The sequence below is a fragment of the Hyaena hyaena genome, unplaced genomic scaffold (genome assembly GCF_003009895.1).
Source record: "Hyaena hyaena isolate Hyena2069 unplaced genomic scaffold, ASM300989v1 scaffold_855, whole genome shotgun sequence".
In the NCBI taxonomy this organism is placed as follows: domain Eukaryota; kingdom Metazoa; phylum Chordata; class Mammalia; order Carnivora; family Hyaenidae; genus Hyaena; species Hyaena hyaena.
Genome location: NW_024081489.1, coordinates 336973 through 356974, shown reverse-complemented (window position 1 = coordinate 356974; position 20002 = coordinate 336973). Strand labels below are relative to the sequence as shown.

Sequence of the window (20002 nt, the reverse complement as noted above, 5' to 3'; positions counted from 1 at the left end):
CCTGTATCTGAGAAAAATTGAAGTTTGCATTCCCTATTCTTCATCTTTTGTGTTTTTGCTTTCATCAGAAGTGCCATTTTCCATTCTTTTAATCTACAAAAATCTTTTTCATTCTTTTGGGGCCAATTTAGCATCTCCTCTCTCCATGGAAGTAAAACATTAAAGCCTCAACATATCATCCATACTTCTTTGGTAGCAAGCAATTTAAATATAATGTCCAGGACACTCACTATTTGAAGTGAAACGGCAACATCACCATAAAATCCAGCCTGTTGACAAAAGCTAAGTGAACTAACTTGGGTGTTATTGACAGAGATTATTGTAACATTAAAGCTACTGACATGGAAAATGGACAAGGTACTAAAATGACTCAATATTCTGTCTACCTATTGCTGAGAAGGAAAACCTTCCTGTATGGAAAACAATTAATAAAAATGTATAGATAAATATTGAACATCACAACGTATGGTCTTAAAACATACGTTAAGACAGATGGTCATCTGTCAGTTTTTCTCATGATTGCTACCACTTGCTTTAGGAAGAAATAATAGCTATTACATTGCTGATCATTCAAAAAATAGGGATATCTTTCCATTAAAATTGTTCACTGTTCTGTTTAAATGTAAATTGTTTAGGCTATCAGGATGAGTGTTTGCAAATATATAACAGAAATAAGAACTATGCTATTCCATTGAGTCTTATTATAAAGATGTTAAGGCTTAAAAATGTTACATTCTAGAGCCATCATTTAAACTGTAATTTACCATTCACACAGGTATTATTTTATTGAGATTATATAAAAGCAAACTTACTTCATTACAGATGATTTTATATATTTTTAAGATTCATTCTATGTCTTTGAATACTTCCCCAAGTACCTCCTTTTCAATGAAATAAAATTATTAGAGACTGATGGTCTACACTTTGTTGGGGATAGACAGAGACTGCTAAAACTTTCATCTTCCAAAATACAAAATTAATAGAATTGTTTTTAAGAATAGGAGAGTCCTCTCTTAAAAACCTTGAAAATAGCTTAGAAAATCACCTACATTCACCACGTTAAAGTCAACACAAAGTTAGATATAGCTTATTTACGGACAAAACATCTCAAAATAATATTTTTTATGTTGGAATTAAAGGCACTTTCTAGAAGTATATTAAGGTTAATATATGCAATGACATCATCATATTTCACATAAAAGCTGTATCTTTCTACTGTGTGAGAAGTCAACTAAGTTTTCATAAAGAAGCTCCTCCCTAGATTTGCAAAAATTAATACAGATTAGATTTTGCAATGTTTCCAGTATATTTTGTAAGCAGACTCAATTACATTAAATATTCTGCTCCAGTAAATTCCCATACTGCTTGCCAACATTGTTTAAAGCTTCTTTCCCTCAGGAAAGGGCCTGAGAGGGGACAATATGCTGAGGATGAGTCATGACTGAGACAAGGAGAGAAGGGGACATTTCTACTTGTGGGAGCAGGAAGCAAAAGTAAAACTGAACTGAACCCCTTTATAACTCAGCTGTTACTTGCAAAACTACCTGCATCATGTTCACACTCACTGAGGGAGGTTGGTGTGACGTTACAGACTATTCTGCTATATATATCTCCACATCCCGATAGAAACGTCACCGCGAAGATGACAGATATACCATCGGCATGACAGGTGTTTTCTCTCGCTTCCACTCTTAAAGGGTGTGTCTGTGCGTGTGTGTGTGTTTTCCTTGTCCCACAACAAAATCATGCCTGTAGAAAGTGTGGGTGGTTTGAGGTTGGGCAGAAAGGCCATACCTGTCTATGATGGCGCACATGTCGATGCTGACATTCGCAAAGCTCCCTGGCCTCCTCTGTGCCACTTCGTACAAGTTTACCAGTTGGTCGTCCACTTGGACAAGCTGCATGCATCCTTGGAACGAAGGCTGAAGGACGGAGTGACTGGAGTTATTCATCTGGTTCAGAAAACCTGCGAGAGGGAGGAAGTGGGAACGTTACATTCTGTGTGTACCACATGCTTCATGAAATTTCCTCCGGGTGTTTTCCCTGCCACAGCCATCCTGTCTCATTGGTCCTTGCTGATGTTGTAGTCAATGCAGAAGAATGGTTTCTTGAGAAAACTATATAATTTCAGGGGAAAAAGGAAGTGCTGGACCTAGGTAATGTCTCAGGGGCTACCAGCCCTCATATTGTCTCTGTGATGTCTTCTTTCTCTTTCCGTCACATCTCTCTGTCCCTCCATCACTTCTCTCTGTCCCTCCACTCTTGAAGGCTCACTGCTGTCCCTCCTCACCTGACTCTCTCTTTCAGAGGTTAAAGCATTAAAACTTTAGACCTTTCCCAGCTATCCCACGGCTTTCCTTTAATATTTACTTCTTTTTTTTCTGAATTCCCTAGAGGCATGTGATTCAGATGTCAAGAAGCTAACCTGTTATTGATTATGGTGGATTTCCTTTATGGATCAACGCCTAACTCAATCCAAGAGATATCTGCATTACAAATGATTTCTCAATTTGTAATCCAATGAAACATTATAAAGAAATAAAGTGAGGCATAAGATTCAGCGACCTTGCTCTGAATATCCATCTTATGTACCTAATAGGGTATAGAGACCATAAATGATAAGAAATGAAACTAAAAAGAGAATGAACAGCAAAACAACAAGACAGTAAACTGTTAACGTTAAGGAATAGAACATGCATATGCCAAGTTTAAAATCAGATATTTAAAATGTTATTACAAAATAACTTGAAAAAAAATCAACACCAAATGCCTTTTCAATAGAAAAATGCATAATTCTTATGATGTGTTTTAAATTTGTAGGCCATAGGAAAAAAACATTTCTCTATTCAATTAAGTATCTCCGGAAAATCTCAAAAAGCATCTACTTCTCATATTGGTTCTCACACCAAATTTTCCTAGCAGAGCAAATTCAAAGTCTACTAATTTGTCTGCTTGAAATTCTGAAGTTTCTATCATATTCATTTCAATCTAATATTATATCTAAAGAAAGAAAACAACTTATACAGAATGGGTTGCAATTGAGATGTGTCACTAGGTGGATAAAAGAGAGTCTCCAACAGAAAATTTTCCAAAAAGTTGACCAGGAAGTGATTTGTATTTAAATGTCCTGTTTCACTAGTAATAGTAGTTTAGGACCATAGAAGCCTTCTTTCTCCCATTATTAATGAGTTATATTTAAAGACTAAGAATTATCATTTGATTTCCCTGTAAGAGTTAATCATGCAGCTGTACATCATTTTCCATCAACATAGTACTATGTAAAAACAGGATTCTACTTAAATTTCCTGACTTAAAAAAATACATATAAACCTCTACTGCAAAGTCAAACATATGGCATATATATTTTTTCCCTAAGCCATTTTTTTTTTCTTTTGCATTTAGTCTCCTCAGAAAACTGCTGATCTCAGGCAAGTGGACCATTTAGGCTAGTTGTATGCATACATATGATTTTCAATCTGTTTAATCAAGATAAAATTGAATGGAGTATAATGTCTAAACTTAGCAGAGAAAAAACCTGCAGCTGTAACTTTATTGACTACTCTTAACAAGACGATCATTTGGTGCTGTTTTTTGAGTACTTGGGAGTCTCTAAATACCCACACTAGCTTTGAAATATTTCAAAATGAGTAGGTCTATTCTTGAGAACAAGACCTTTTCCAAAGCAAGGCAGCTGTGTGACACACAGATCACGATGAATTGGACATAATTAAGTTCATAAAACAAGACTTCACCAGTCACTCACAACAATGTTCTGTTTGGCCTTGATAAATTCTGGAGTTTGAAATTGTGAAGGCCTTTCACTCTTTAAATGGGATGCATTCTAGGAGAAGCTATTATAGGACAAATTACTATGTATCCATTAAAAATTTAATTTTTTCCCCTTTCCTTACATTATCTTTAACATTTCTAAGAGGAAGCCCATTAATCCTTGCCTCTGGTGTCCATACCCTTTCATAGTCTCCTACACTGAATAAGTGCTGAGTCCATGGTCCGTGGGAAACTATGAAGTGGTGGCCATGGGTGACTTCTGCCGCCAGCATCTGGCTTGGCCTCTGAGATTGCTAACTGATCACACCATGAGGAGTCTTATGGAAAGGCCCAGGAGAAGTAATAAATCATGGTTTTATGCTATTAAATTTGGGGGTGATCTGTTTATGCAAATCTGAATCCCTAATAATAGGTCTGGTATCAGGAGGGAACTGTAAACAAAAACCCAAAGATATGGGTAACTGAGAGGTTGGGAGGTACAAGGAAGCTGGACAGGCCTTAGAAGGGCCGTCGGCACAAGCCTCATGGCTCTCGAGGAGGTTGGGGTCAGTAATGGCATCAAAGAAAGCAAGCAATAAACATGACTGGGGATGACAGACACTGGGTCCCGGCTATGTTGCAGTGGAAAGCCTAATAACACCATGAAGAGATGGAAAGGAAAATTTATACTTAGTGAATTGTGTAACCTAGCTAAGGACATTTCAGGCAGAGAAAAGTGAACCTTTTCTACCTATAATAAAAGGGGATGAAGAAGACAACAACAACAACTACAAAAACATTAAATAAGAAGAAAGCAAGACTTGATGGATTTGAAAATAAAGTGTTTTTTCTCGATTCTAGTCTCTCCAGATGGTGAAGAATGAAAAAATGAACAAGTCTCTTCCAGGCGAACTACCAGGGGCTCCTGGGTGGCTCATTCAGGTAAGCCTCCAGCTCTTGATTTTTGTTCAGGTCATGATACCGTGGTTTATGAGTTTGAGCCCTGAGATGGGCTCTGTGCTGTCAGCATGGAGCCTGCTTGGGATTCTCTCCCCTCCTCTTTCCTTCTTACACTCTTTCTCTCTCTCTCTCTCAAAATAAACTAAATAAACTTTAAAGAAAAAAGATCAACTACTAGTAAACAATAAGATAAAGATGACAATAAAGTGTGATGGTGAAATTCATGGTCAGACATCCAAAATGTGTTTGGTCGTGCCTCAAAGGACCACTCAGGCAGACTGTAGAACCTCTGGGCAGCTTACTGGTATGTCTTACAGATCGTCTGGGTGAAAGAATAAGGATTTTAATAATGTTAGGGCATTTTTCCCTTAACATGTCAGCAGAAGTCTGATGTAAAAACAAACAAAAGTTGATCTCTATCAGACGGTGGCTGTGGCATTTGCTTCGTGGAGTGAATAACATTCAGAGGAATGATTTATAAGAGAGCTGTACTTGTGGTATCACCACCAGCTTGGAGTGAAAGGCACAGAGATAGTACAGAATAAAACTATATCTTTAGACCCTTAATTTCCACAGCCAGGAAACTATGCAGCTAGAAACACAGGCTACTTTTTGCATAAGAAGGAAGCACGGATCAGAGTGGTAGTACTGTGAACCAGAGGGCAGAGCCACAAGCCATGAAAAAATCACTTCCAGGAAATATTAGGACTGAGTCCTAATCTGGGAATTACCAACATGCACCTGATTGGACTTTAGAACCACTATGGACCACTTACTTCTGCATACATCTTATTTCCCCCTTTTGAGTTAGAGTCTAAAGCACTTACCCTATGCCTACCTGACCTTATATGTTGGGTGTGTGGATGGTACAAAACTTGTTCACATGTCTTCATATGAGAAGCTGTATTTGAATAACTTCCTTTGTTCTTAGACTTCACTAAGAGCTTCATTGTGGTATGAACTTGACTCAGATGAAAAGTTACTGGATTTGGAGCAGATCCTATGAACACAGTGGAACTTTAAAGGGCCTTTGGAGGAAGTAAGGGTGCTTTTTTTCATGTGGAAGAGATATGCATCTTTGTGTCCCAGAGGGAAAACCAAGGTAATTGACCTCCAAGGTAGCCATAAATCACCTCCTGCTATTCATACCCTATGCAATTCCCTCCCATACAGACTTGGTGCTGATGTGTATAACAAATAGAACACTGCAGAAGCGACAGTGTGTATGTAACTTTCAAAGCTCAGTAATAAAACACACTAAAAGCCTTTACCTCCGTCTCTTGGATCACTTGCTCTGGGGAAGCCAGACCCTATGCCCTGAGGAACCTCAAGCAGTCTGGTGGAGAGGTCCCCATGTGCAGAGGAAATAAGATCTGTTAGCCAGAGCAACTTGCTGGCCATGTGAGCAAGCCATCTTGAAGTAGAGTTTGCAATCCTAGTCAAGCCTTCAGACAACTGAGGCTCTAGGAAACAGAGTTGTAACCCACTAAGAACTTGAAGCTATGACTTCCCAGCCAAGCTGCTCCTGAATTATTGGCCCACAAACCAAGAAGAGAGAATAAGCTCTTACTGTGTTGAGCCGCCACATTTGGCGGTAGTTTTTTATGCAACTGTCGAGAATGTATTGTTTATTTTCTTTATTTGTTGCCTTTCTGTACAAACATAATTTCGGTAAAAACACTAGTGGATTAGTACCTGCGATATGTTCAGTGGCCACTGTAAAACTCAGGAATTAACCTACTTAGTAGATTAATAGAAGGGCTGTTTGGAGATAGAAATTTACAGCTGGGATTTTGTGGGTCAGAAATGAATAGATATAAAATGGATAGAGAGTTAAACTTAATTGAAATCTGCCAAGTTAACAGAAAGATTATATGGAATGAAGAGATTAACTTTTGTTTGTTTCAGCTTAGAACTTTAAATATCTATGAATTTGGAATAAAAAAAGACGTACTGTTTGCACATGGGTCATTACTGGGCTCCATGGTCTAGCTAATTGTTATCCTGCAGCTCCAACTGTATCTCACCGCCAGTGAAATGGGAACCTTGCTCTATTTTCAGGGTCATTACCATTATGTAACCTAACTGGCACATTTGAGATTTCTGTTTCAAGACTTCACATGTAACCTGCATACCTGATTTGAAGTCCACTCATAGTATTCTTATTGTGGGCAAACGTGGATTTGCAAGTTTTTAAAATTTTATGTATTTTTCTTTCTTTCTATTTAATATTTATTTATTTTTGAGAGAGAAAGAGATGGGGGAAGGGGCAGAGAGAGAGGGAGACACAGAATCTGAAGCAGGCTCCATGCTCCAATCTGTCAGCACAGAGCCCGATGCGGGGCTCAAATGCACAAACCATGAGATCATGACCTGAGCTGAAGTCGGACACTTAACCCACTGAGCCACCCAGGTGCCACACTTTCTTGGTTTCTTCTTAAGTTTTTAAAATTTTAATTCAGAAATACAGCATTGAAAACACATTCTGATATTTGTTTTGACATTAAAATGTCAATCTAAAATGTTGTAAGTTATAATGTTAACCTGATGGGACAGAAAAAGCAAATGATAGGCAACAGGGTTGAACTTGGACATGTATAAAGCCACAGATATACGAGCTTTCTCTATTTATACTTACTTGAAAGGCGGGAAGTTTGGGAAGTCAGAGAGAGGCTGGTGGGATGTGGTAAGGATGCTAAAAAAATACTTGAATCTTCCTTCCAATCTAATCTAGGATAACTGTGCAAAATGTCTACTCGCCTCTACTGTTTATACAACCTTCCTGAATAATTCACCCAGGTGGGGGCTGGAGTCCAAACCAGCAGAGTGCTAGAGTGGATAGAGAGTGAGCTCAGTGGTGCCTGATGCCTGTGCCTGGAGATAGCCAGCATACCCACCCAGCATGGCTGAGAGACTGACTACAAGACAGGTTGACTGAGCAATAAATATATCCAGGATAGTGAGAGCCAGGTTCTCAGTCAGGAAAGGAGGGTACAAATTAAAAGTGTAAAATCTTGAATGGAACTTGTGGGTTTGGATTCAAATTTAACCTCTCAGAGTGCCCTTGTCGTTTTCAGTATTATACAGCTAGTTACAGAAATAAATCTAGCTGGAATTGTGTATGTGTTCAATATACAGATGGTTCCTACCATCCACTGAAGATGGTCTGGGAGAAGGGTTACCCCCAGAAGCAGTGAGTACCCCAGCAATTCAGGTCTTAGTTGCTCTACTGAAAAAAAACCATGACTTCTTGGAGAAATGGCTGATTCCAGAGCTGGGTCAGGGAAAGTACAATGGGATCCTGTAATACTTTGTTGCACCACAAAGTAAAGAAGTGCTCAGAATGGCTAAAACCAGAAAGACAATAAATAATAAGTGTTGCCAAAAGTGTAGAGGAAGAGGAACCCTCATGCACTGTTAGCAGGAAGTATAAATTGGTGCAGCCACTATGGAGGTTCCACAGAAGATTAAAAATAGAAACAGAAATATGATTTAGTAATTCACTACTGGGTATTTACCCAGAGAAAACAAAAACACTATTTGAAAAAAAGATATATGCACCCCTATGTTTACTGAAGCACTACTTACAACAGACAATATGAAAGCAACCTAAGTGTCCAATGATAGATGAATGAATAAAGAAAATGTGGTATATATATAAGAATTTATAATATATATTATATACATGTATATATGTTTTTATATATAATGAAATATTATTCAACCATAAAAAGAATGAAATCTTGCCAATTGCAACGACATGGATTGATCTAGAGAGTACTATGCTAAGTGAAGTAAGTCAGTCAGAGAAAGACAAATACCATATGATTTCACTCATATGTGGAATTTAAGAAACGAAACAAATGAATATTGGGGAAAATCAAAAGAGAGAGGCAAACCAAGAAACAGACTCTTAACTATAGAGAACAAAATGAGGGTTGGTGGAGGGGAGGGGAGTGGGGGGATGGGTTAAATAAATGATGGGGATTAAGGAGTGCACTTATCATGAGCAGTGAATAATGTGTAGAGTTGTTGAATCAGTAAATTCTACACCCGAAACTAATATTACCCTGTATGTTACCTACATGGAATTTAAATAAAAACTTGAAAAAAAAAAAGCCAAAAAATGAGATCTTGCCATTTGTGACAACATGAATGGACCTGGAAGGCATTATGCTAAGTGAAATATGTCAGACAGAGAAAGACAAGAATCATGATTTCACTTATATATGGAATATGAAAAACAAAACAAATGAACAAACAAACAGAAAAGCAGAAACAAACCCATAAAGATAGAAAACAAACTTGTGGTTGCCAGAGGGAAGGGTATAGGGAGCAGGGGAAAATGGGTAAAGGGGAGTGGGAGATACAGACTTCTTTATGAAGGGGAATGGGTGATATATGCTTCATTATGAAATGAATCATAGGGATGAAAGGGACAACATAGGGAATATAGTTAATGGTACTGAAATAGCATTGTATGGTGACAGATGGTAGCTATGCTTGTAATGAGCACAGTGTAGGGTACAGACTTGTCAAAATCACTATGTCGTATATCTGAAACTAACATAACATTGTGTGTCAACTATGTTTTAAAAAAAAGTGTTCAAAGAATGATAGGGTCATGTTAGAATGACACAGGAGCCAGCCTGCAAGTAGGCTGAAGTAGGTTTCTATTGCTCAGATCTACACAATTTGAGTACCAAATAAATAATTTGGGCATTAAAAAATATTTTGAGTATCAAAAGAAGGAAGGAAAGAAGGCAGGAGGAAGGGAAGGAAGGAAGGAAGAAAGGAATGGATGGAGAGAGGAGGAGAGGGAAACAGGGAGGGAGAAATTTAGATATCATATCTCCCTGAAAAAAAATGGGAATCTAGAAGTCCTCTGACATGAAAATGAATAAATAAATGGAAAGAACAGAAATCTCTTCCTTTAACACTCTGATAACTAATAAATGTAAAAAGCATACTGGAATTAGAAAGTCACTCTTTGGCAACCATCATAATAGTAATTAAGTCACACAAGAAATATCTGAAAGTCAGATGAATGGGTGAAGGTTAGATGAGGAACAAAGTCTCTAAGCGTGTCCCTAAGACAATATTAATTTCAAAGAGGAAAGTAGTCAGTTTACATCAGAGAACCAGGAAGACATCTTTGTAATCATGAGATCCAAGTTATCACCACCAGTCATGGGACTGATGGACATGATGAGCCCCTGAGAAGATGCAGTGAGAAGCCCACAGCATTGTGTGCCGGCCTTCCTGCCCACAGTGCACACAGTAGGTCCAGCTATAAGGAAACATCAGACGAACCCAAACAGAGGAGCTATCCAGGAATGATGAGGGTGAGGAAGTCAAGAAACGCAGAGGGTCTGATTCTGGCTGGCAGAGACAGTGAAAGGCAGTAAAGCAGAGGCTGATGTGTGAGCCCAGATGGGGTCTTTCTTGCTATAAAGGACGTCAATGGATGATTGACAACTGAACGAGGTGTCTGGGTGAACGTTATACGGGTGGCTTTTGTCCTCTTCTTGGGATTTTTTTTCAAGTTTTAAATTGTCTAAAAAAAAATTAAGTTTTAAAAGCTTATCTTCCATCTAACGTGAGATGGTGACTCATGCTAAAACCTCTGCCATTCAAGAACCTTATTTTAGATAAAATTGTCTCCCAGTAAAATGAAATGATCATGTCTCCATTTCCCCACATCCTACTTATTCTTTATACCACTTTAATCTGCATTCAATGCCCAGGGATCTGCATTCAATGCCCAAGGGCAGCCACTAAAACTGTTCTTTCTAATTTCAGTGATGATTTTTCAGGTAACTAAAGGACATCTTTTACTCTTTAGCTAGACCTCTCGGTGGTGTCTGAACTAGACCCTCATATATTTATATTCCATGTTATCAAACCAGGAAGACTTCTGTGATCTTAAAAGATGGAATATCCTGACTCCTGCTTCCCACTCCAACTTCTGTGCACATCTCTCTCATTAGACCCTCATTAGTCCGTCTCATTAAACCTACAAAGTTCCTAAGTCCTACAAATATCAGGACACAGGAAACCACTGGGAACCTCTCCCAACATGTACAAATTAAAAGAGTATTAATTCAGCCATTAAATAAGCATCAGAAAATTCTACAAAAAATTAATATTTCTCCTCAATATATAGTTTACATTTTAAGTAAATTTACCACCTTTAGGAATCGCGGATTCATACTTTGTGTCATCACATTGCTAGCTTCCTAATCAAAGGCTCAAGATGTGTAACCTCCCTCATGATGGCTCAGCCTCCTCATTCTTGTGTCTGTGCCTCAGGGAAACCGAGCCCTTTCTGCCTTGAATTTTCTTCTTCCTTGCTTTTTTCATGGTTGACTTATTCTCATGACTCGGCTCAGCTCCCATGTCGCCTTTTGAGAAGGACCTTCCAAGGCCAATCTATTTTAATAATTTTCTCACTCTAGTTCTTTAGCTTTGTTCTCATCATATATGTGGTCAAAATTTATATTTATCTGGGTTGGTTTATTTATTTACTTTCGTGTGTGTGTGTGTGTGTGTGTGTGTGTGTGTGTTTCTCCTCTTTCACTACATTACTTTCATGATATACCAATTTCTTCATGCAATTTCTGCCACTTACAGAACACAATTAATCCCAGAGATTTTTCAAACTCTGATCTCTCTCCTGATATCCAGACATTAGTGTTAATCTGTAGACTGAACATTTTACCATAGAAGCCCCTGGCCACTTCAAAACCCACCCATGACACTCTCCTGTCCCTTTCATCCTACACCTTAAAGGCCAGATGCTCTTCCTGTGTCTCCTCTGTGGGCAGAGTCAAAAGCACTCACCTAGTCACTCAGTCAGAAATCTAAGACTCCCTCTATCACTGACTCTGTGTGAGGTCCCCATTTCCAGTGCTGCAGCGAGTTCTGCCATGTCTTCCCGGGAAGTGTCTTTCATCTATTGACATAGTCTAGATAAAGGCTGGGAACTTCTTCAGTGTCTCTTTTACAAGACAGTCCCTACTTTGGGTCTCCCCTCTGCCAGCCTATTCTCATTTCCAGCCGAGAGAGAATACCGGGACCCAAAATGATCACATCGTTTTCTTGCTCATAGTCCTTCATCGTCTGTTTGCTTCTCCAACAGCAGGAGTCTGGGTCTCCTGGCATTTACATTCCAGTAACAGTAGAAATGACTGTAACTGCTTATACAATCTCTCAGATGGCAATAAGCGATGTGAAGAAAAATGGATCGGGTAAAGGGGGAAGAGCACCAAGGGGGAGTGTTATCTAATCCGTGGTTAGCCAAGACCTCTTGGATGAGGTGACTGCAGCACTGCCCCCAAGGACCTGAATGCAAGGTTAAAACCCATTCACTTATCATTCACCTGACAAATGCGGAGAGTTCCAGAAGGTCTGGAGACTGATATAGATGATGTTGGCAAGGGTATCTTCAGTCAATGAAACAATAACTTTTGTTTCCACACTTTACAACAGACACCTTGTATCTTGAACATCTCCCGTGTAGGCCCACGGATTCTAAGGTTAGTAGGCTAGTCAACGTTATGACATATGAGTTTCTCAACAAGAAGTTTTCTTTTTAAATAAATTCATAGAGAAACAAGTCATGGTGTGGGCTGCAGAATAGTATAACTGGCTGGAATCCCAGGTCGGCTTCATATCAGTTATGTACTTATGGGTCCTTGACAAGGTCACCAATTTGATGCTTTTCTTTTTTAATTTATTTTTTATTTAATTAATTTATTTATTTTTTGTTTGTTTTTTATTTATTTCTGAGAGAGAGAGACAGCGTGAGCAGGGGAGGGTCAGAGAGAGACGGAGACACTGAATCTGAAGCAGGCTCCAGGCTCTGAGCTGTCAGCACAGAGCCTGATGCGGGACTCAAACTTGGGAACGATGAGATCATGACCTGAGCCTAAGTTGGATGCTTAACCGACAGAGCCACCCAGCCACCCCTTTTAATTTATTTTTTAATAAAAATGTATGCATTTAACGTGTAAAATGTGATGTTTTCATACACAAATACATAGTGAAATGGTTACTATGGTAAAGCCGGTTCACGTATCCACTTCTCACATAGTTACCATCTTGTGAATGTGGTGAGAGCACTGAAGTCTATTCTTTGAGCAAATTTCCAGTACAGGATACATTATGATTAACTATGGTCTTTATGTTATACTGTTGGATTTCTACACTCACTGCTCCTATATTGGAACTTTGTATCATTTGATCAACACCCTCACATTTCCCGTTTCCTTGTCCCCCTCCTCCCTTAACTTCTTAATTTCAGTTTCTTCATTTGAAAACAAGATTAATAGTTCCCCATTTATGAAAAAAAGGAAGAATTCCCTGTTTCCGTAATTTTTATGAACATTAAATAAAATACTATAAAAAAAAGCACCCAGCACATTTACTGGTAGGAGGTACTAAATAATAGGAATCCTACTATTATTATAGGAGCCTGTTTAATTGCACAGCTTTGATAAAAGACCATGGTTAATCTCTCACATTTAAAAAAAATTGATATTTGAGAGATTTGTTTTTTACTCTGGAAGAGATCAGGAATTAGTTTCTTATCTCTCTCACAAAGATTCCCATTTTGAAAGCCTACATATTTTTTAATACTTTGAAGGGGAAACATTCTGCCTTTTTAGATTTATTATTAATATTTTTACATGTGAAAAGAAAAATATAAACATAAACTAGAGTCACAGTTATCTGCATTAAGATGCTATGGATAATCTAAAGTTCTTGGAAATCTAACACAATTTCTATTGACTTTGGAATGCTTCTAAATGAGTATATTTGATATTCTAGAAGTTAACTTCAAATCAATACAAAGACAGACTGTGAGGCTCTATTACTGTAGGCGTCACTTGGAAAGTGGGTAGAAAAGAAATGCTTTATATGTAGGACTGGCTCTTGGTTTCATAACCGAAGAACACTTTTCTGCCCCGCCCCCCCCTTTTTTTTGGGGGGGGGCGCGCTTTGATGCTTTGAAGGATGCTTGGCCCAAACTGGGAGCTCTTGAACCATCCTTCCACTTCCTCTTCTTTGTTGTTATGAGTTTTGTTATTGTTGTTGTTGATATTACTACCCTTGACGTGCGCTTTTGAGATGTTTCAATGGTTTGCACTCAGTATGAAGATGACGCTTTCCTTCTGTTGTAACAACGTCTCCATGTTCACCAACAAAGTATAAAGCCAGAGTGTGAAGCAAAAATACTTTGAAAATGCTTCAAATTTCACTACCCCTATATTGCCTAATAATATTTTTCCCAGTAAGGCTAACATTTTCTATTCTGAGCTCTAAAACAAACAAACAAAACAAAACAAAACAAAACCAAAAAACCCTGACTCATTGCATATGAGGACATTTGTAAAAGTTTTACTCTATCTCTATTTTTATTATAACATAAATTCTCTACTATGACATTATTTAACAGTATTTGACACTTAATAATATTATAGAATATTATATTACAGAGTATTTAGGAAAGAGATTGAAATGCTAATCTCTAGAGAATTCTATTTCCTAAGATATGGCAATGTGAGAAGGCTTACATTTTTCCAGTTCAAAACTAGTAATGTTAGACAAAATGTTATACACATGCTTTAAATTATATATCTAAGTATCTGATAAAGTAGGAGAAATTTTCAGGGGTCCAAGAAAAAGAAAAAAGGCAAAATCCCAGGTGCCAGATGATGCTGGGCTATTGGTATTAAGAAGGTATTTGCTCATCTTTGTAATGAAGAGGTTTGGGTTTTAAAGGCCAGACAGAATTAAGAATCAAGTGTTGGACCCGTTGTAAAAATAGGAATCTCCCTCCCCCAACCCAACGTCACCACCACATAAAGCCTAAAAATGCTAAAATCTCAGTAGAAGCAGCTACTGGAGAAAAATCCACTAGTCAGCAAAGAAAGATGACAAGCAAATTTATCTTTCTTTTCCTCTCCTATAGAAAGAAAAAGAAAAACAAACAAAAACCTTCCTGAGAATAGATAAACCACAGGCTTGCTCAACAAAATTATGGCTTTGAAATTTACACTAACAATAGGGTATAAGCCCCAAGCCAAGAAATTAAAATAGAAAAAAAGTTTCCAAGCTGCTGTCTTTTGAAGGAAGTATAGCTTTTCTCTGGTTTGACCCAGGAATTACAGGATTCTCAAAGACAAAAACCTGAGATATTTAAACTCACAATCCAAAGATATAAAACATAAGAAGACAAGCATAATGAACAACATTAAACAGAAACATCACAGAGAAAAATCTGGTCCCCATGAATTTCAGATTTGGGGACTGGGAATATGGTAAAACATTAAAAAATAAAGAAAAAAGGTGGAATCAAATATGTAAGAAAGGAATGAGTTAATATTAAAAGGAACCAGTCAGGGGACACCTCAGGTGGCTCTGTCAGTTAAGTATCGACTCCTGGTTTCAGGTCAGATTGTGACCTCACAGTTTCTGAGTTTGATCCTCACATCCGGCTCTGCACTATCAGTGCTTGGGATTCTCTCTTTCTCCTCTCTCTACTCCTCCCCTGCTTGCACATGCTCTCTCTGTCTCTCAAAATAATTTTTTTAAAAAAGTAACCAGTCAGATTTGACAAATAAGAAAAGAGATCTCCCAGGAATGAAAAAATATTATTGAAATTAAAAATTCATTTTGCATTAAGCACATGAGACAAAGTTATAGAATGTATGTGTATACTGCAAGGTAGATTTGGATACCCAGAATGTAGTCCAGGAATGAAAAGTGATTAAAATACTAAATATAAATTTTATAATGTGGAGGATGGAAATGAGGTCTAACATGTATTTGGTTAAAATTTCAGGAGAGGAGAGAATGACAAAGGAAGTCCAAGGTATAGTACCTGAGAATTTTCCAGAACTGATTCAAAATTCAGATTCAAGGAAGACAATAATTCCCCCAAAATTTCTTTTAAAAAGAAATCTACTAATAGACACAGAATAATGTAAAATTATATCACTGAGGAGCATACCAGTAGTAAGGTAGACAACAGCTGAGTCCTGAAGCAGAAAGGAAGCTTCTTAATAAGGGAAAATGGAAGGTAGAATGCAGAATGTGTTCAAGGTGCCAAAAGAAAATTAAATTCCAATCCATAATTGTAGATCAAGCTACATTATTCAAGAAGAGAAAATGATATTTAGACATCCTTAGACAACGAAAAAAAACTAAAGCAAGTTCCCATGGACACACCTTCCATTAAAAATCATCTACAAATGAGAGGATGTGTGTCAAAGAGAAAGGAACTAAGTCCAGAAAGAAAAGAAATATGGGAAGGCGTGATAAGAGGGGAAACAAATGGGAAACATGGGAAAATCTAAAAATACATCGACCACATAAAAGTAAAATTAGAAAAGTGATAATTCTGAAGTTAAAGAAGAGGTAGAACTAAAATGGAGGACCCAAGGTGGTAGGGGGCGATCAGCTACATTATGCCAAGTGTTATGGACTGAACCATGTCTCTCAGAATTCTTACGTGAAAGCCTCAGCTCCAGTGTGACTATATTTAGAGATAAGGTGTTTACGGTGGTAATGAAGTTTAAATGAGGTCATAGGGTGGGCCCTGATCCCCTTAGGCCTGGTGTCCTTGTAAGAAGAGGAAGAGACCCAGAGATCAATCTCTCCCCCATGTACCCCAAAGAAAGGTCATGTGAGGATGCGGCCATAAGGCAGCCATCCCGTAAGCCAGGCAGAGAGGCTCACCAGAAACCAACCCAGGAGCACCTTGACCTTGGATGTCCCATCTCCAGAACCGTGAAAGAATCAACTTCTGTTGTCTCAGCCACTCGCCCTGTGCTATTCTGCTCTGGCAACCCCACCAGACAACACACCAAATTTCATAGTTCCAAAGAAAGATCAAGATGTTAAGTTACTTTTGACTTTTATAAATACTCATGAAAAATTATAAAGATAATCCCTAAGACAGAAAATAGGGAATACATACATTTTACATTGGATGGCAGAGGGAGCATATATATTTTACAAGATATTTAATCAAGCGAAAGGAAGAATAAAAGGCACATAGAAAAAACAGAAGCAAAAAAAAAATAAGATGGTGGAAATATATTCAAGCACAATAATCATTAAAAACGATTTTTACAACACTGAACATCACACTGCAAAGACATGTACCAGTGGATTTTTTAAAAAAATTCAACAGTATACTATTTCTGAGAAGCATGCCTGAGCCACAGGAACTAAGACATGTTGAAAGGAAAAGAATTATGAAAGATAAGCAAGGCAAATACAAAGTTTTAAAACCCTGGCAGCTATGGTGATGTGAATATACTACCTTAGTGATGTGAAACAGTCCAAAAATATTGACATAATTTATGATATCAACACTGGTATTAATACCTAGAGAGGTATAGACTCCAGGTCATGGGTGTCGGAGCTGGATCTTGCTCACTTCAGTTTCACTAAATTACTTAAATTACTTAGAGTGGTGCCTCACCACCACTCATCTCTAAAATAGAGAAAACAATAGTATCTATCTCATAGTACTGTTTTGAGAATGAAGTGAATACACATAAATTATTAATCAAAAAGTCTGACACACAGAAGTAATGCTCATGATTCTTGAGGAAGATGATGTGGTTAAAATATATTTTAAGATAAAATAGAAAACAAACGACAAAAAATGCATCATCGGGGATGAGAAAGGTTAGTATATAACAACAAATGTAAAATTCACTAAAGAGTAGTAAATGTTCTAAATATGTCTGCACCTAATACCACAGTTTTCAAACACACAAAATAAATTTTCAAGAAATGGAAGCACCACTTCCTCAGGAAAACCTTGCTGATGACTGCCCCTTTCCCCCAAATTGTAGGTCCATCCCCTAAGTGCCTCAGGAGCGTAACTTATACCGTGGTCTCCTATCTCACTAAGTGTAGTTCTTCTTTTCTCACTTCTCCCCCACTAAGTGCTATAAAGTCCCTGCACACTGGAGTTACCATCTGTATTCTCAGTACCGAGTTACAAACAAGATACAGAGTAAGCAACTGTTTGCTTGACAATTAGTAAATAAATATCTTTGAAAGAAGAAATTTAACAGACACCATTTCTCATATTTCTCAAAGCAAATGACACCTCCACACCATGTGTGGGAAAATCCCACCCGTGATCATATTTCTTCCCTCTCTCACATATATCTTCACGCCCAGCATTACACAGATTGTAGTGTGTATGTGTGTGTGTGTGTACAGTTCTGTGGCAGACGAGAGAAGCTATATCAATTTATCATAAATATTTATGAGTTGCAAACATTTAAAGACTCCTGCTGCAGAGGGCTTGGTAAATTGACCATGGTTCTACCTCTTCTGCCTCTCAAAACTCACCAAATAACAAGATCGATAACAAAGCAGAGACTTTGAAACGTCAGAGAAATTGGAGTGCAGGATGGGTGAGAAATTTCAAGAGACTTTGAAAATGAAGTAGATGAGGAGTGTGAACAGAGTTTGTAGAAGAGGGAAAAAGCGCCTAAGGGCACGTGCGGAGAGAAATATCTGTGAGAAGTGAGCCGGGCTATACGGCTCTACCACAGGGAGGTTCAAAATCCAGAAGGACAGTGGGTCATGAAAGAGGGTACTCCCCTACAAGATGGCCAGAATGATGTTCGGAGAAGCTGCAATGAGGAATCTCTGTTGAGTCGGGTCACTGCGGGGAGAACGTGTATGTGTGAAAGCCAGAAGGGTCATCAGGGACACTGCAGATTGCACCCTGGAATCCGCAGTTCCCCTCCCAGGCATCCCAGGCACAGCCAGAGCCTAACAGACCCTCCTCTGGAGGAAGTAAACTGTCTCCCAGAAAGTCTCTAGGGTGCAGTGTAAGGGCCACTTCATTGTCCCCAGTGATTTGATAAAGCCGTCAGTCTACAAGCTTCCTCTCTCCAAGGTGCTTCACTGTCTTAGATGTATGGAAATATTAGTAAGGTAGATTACACAACCACATGTGGATAAAGGATTTAGAGGCCATGCTTCACATCGTTTCAAAGAATTAACGGGGCGCCTGGTGGCTTAGTCAGTAGAACGTCCGATTTTGGCTCAGGTCATGATCTCCCAGTTCATGAGTTCAAGTCCCACGTAGGGCTCTGTGCTGACAGCTCAGAGCCTGGAGTTGCTTCAGATTCTATGTCTCCCTCTCTCTCTGCATCCCCCCTCAAAAATAAATAACCATTAAATATTTTTTACAAAATCAAAAACAATACTGATTTCAAACAAATGCCCTGGTGAGCAAGATTTGAAGATGTGCATTAAACTGTGTTTGAAGGAAAATGTAAGTATCCATAGAGACCTATAAATAAGTTACTTTGTAGTGGTTAACAGTAGAATAACCATGTTACTAAAAGAAAAGTAGACATTTAGCCATTTAATTGAAATCCTAACGGTCCACATTCCCTCATGAGAAGGCTATAACATCAGCAGTTTTTCACATTGTAGTCAGTTTTTGGCAAACAGGGATAAAGCCTACTCTTGTTTGAGTGAGGGGAGAGAATGTGAATTGTAGTCTGAAGGGCTACAGTTTCCAAGCTAAATGCAGGCCTATTGGAATATTTGAAATTCATCTGTGTGAAATGAGTTTTATTGTCAGTATGGCTTTCCATTATTTAGACTAAATTCCTACCACCTGCTAGAAAGACACATAAAACAAATGGATTTGCAGGCTCTGTTTGTTTTCTTCTGATGAATGTATCTGTCCCAAGTCTTTCTTTTGGAAGCATAAGAAAAATATTGGCAGTTTACATTTGAAAAAATGTTTATTCTATCTCCAATGCATATCTTCTTTTGTATATAAAAAAAGTGCCAAAGAAAATACAATTCTTTACCAAGCCAAAACAAATTAAAAATAAACCTGGGCTTGAGTAGAATACAGTGAAATGCTCCCACTCTGACTCTCAGTGATTAACAAGCCTTGGTATCCATGATCTTAATGTAAAGACCAGGATAGTTAAGGGAAGTTTCTGGACACTACTTCAGGCAGTAGCTACTGCCTATGCCCAGAAACAGCTCCAGGGAATGAAACATTTGTCAAATCCAGAAATATCCTTCAGAAAGTAATAATTACTCTCAAATAATATTTCAATGCTCTAATAATTATTAAAATAATAAGACATACCCTCTTTCCTGTGGGCTTACCCAGTCAAAATAATAGACCAGTAAAAGACATTTCTCCTATACTTGTAGTAAATAATATGAAATTATGAATTTAAAAATTTCAGGGTTATAGTTA

General features: G+C 38.1%; 1 protein-coding gene across 1 annotated transcript in view; it reads right to left on the bottom strand.

The window, feature by feature from the left end:
* LOC120222260 (contactin-associated protein-like 2) overlaps positions 1-20002 on the bottom strand; it is a 778685-nt gene that overhangs the window by 476210 nt on the left and 282473 nt on the right. Inside the window, exon 9 of the mRNA XM_039220013.1 lies at positions 1795-1966. Within this exon, the coding sequence (XP_039075944.1) occupies positions 1795-1966 (172 nt within the window). The remainder of the gene's footprint in view (positions 1-1794; positions 1967-20002) is intronic.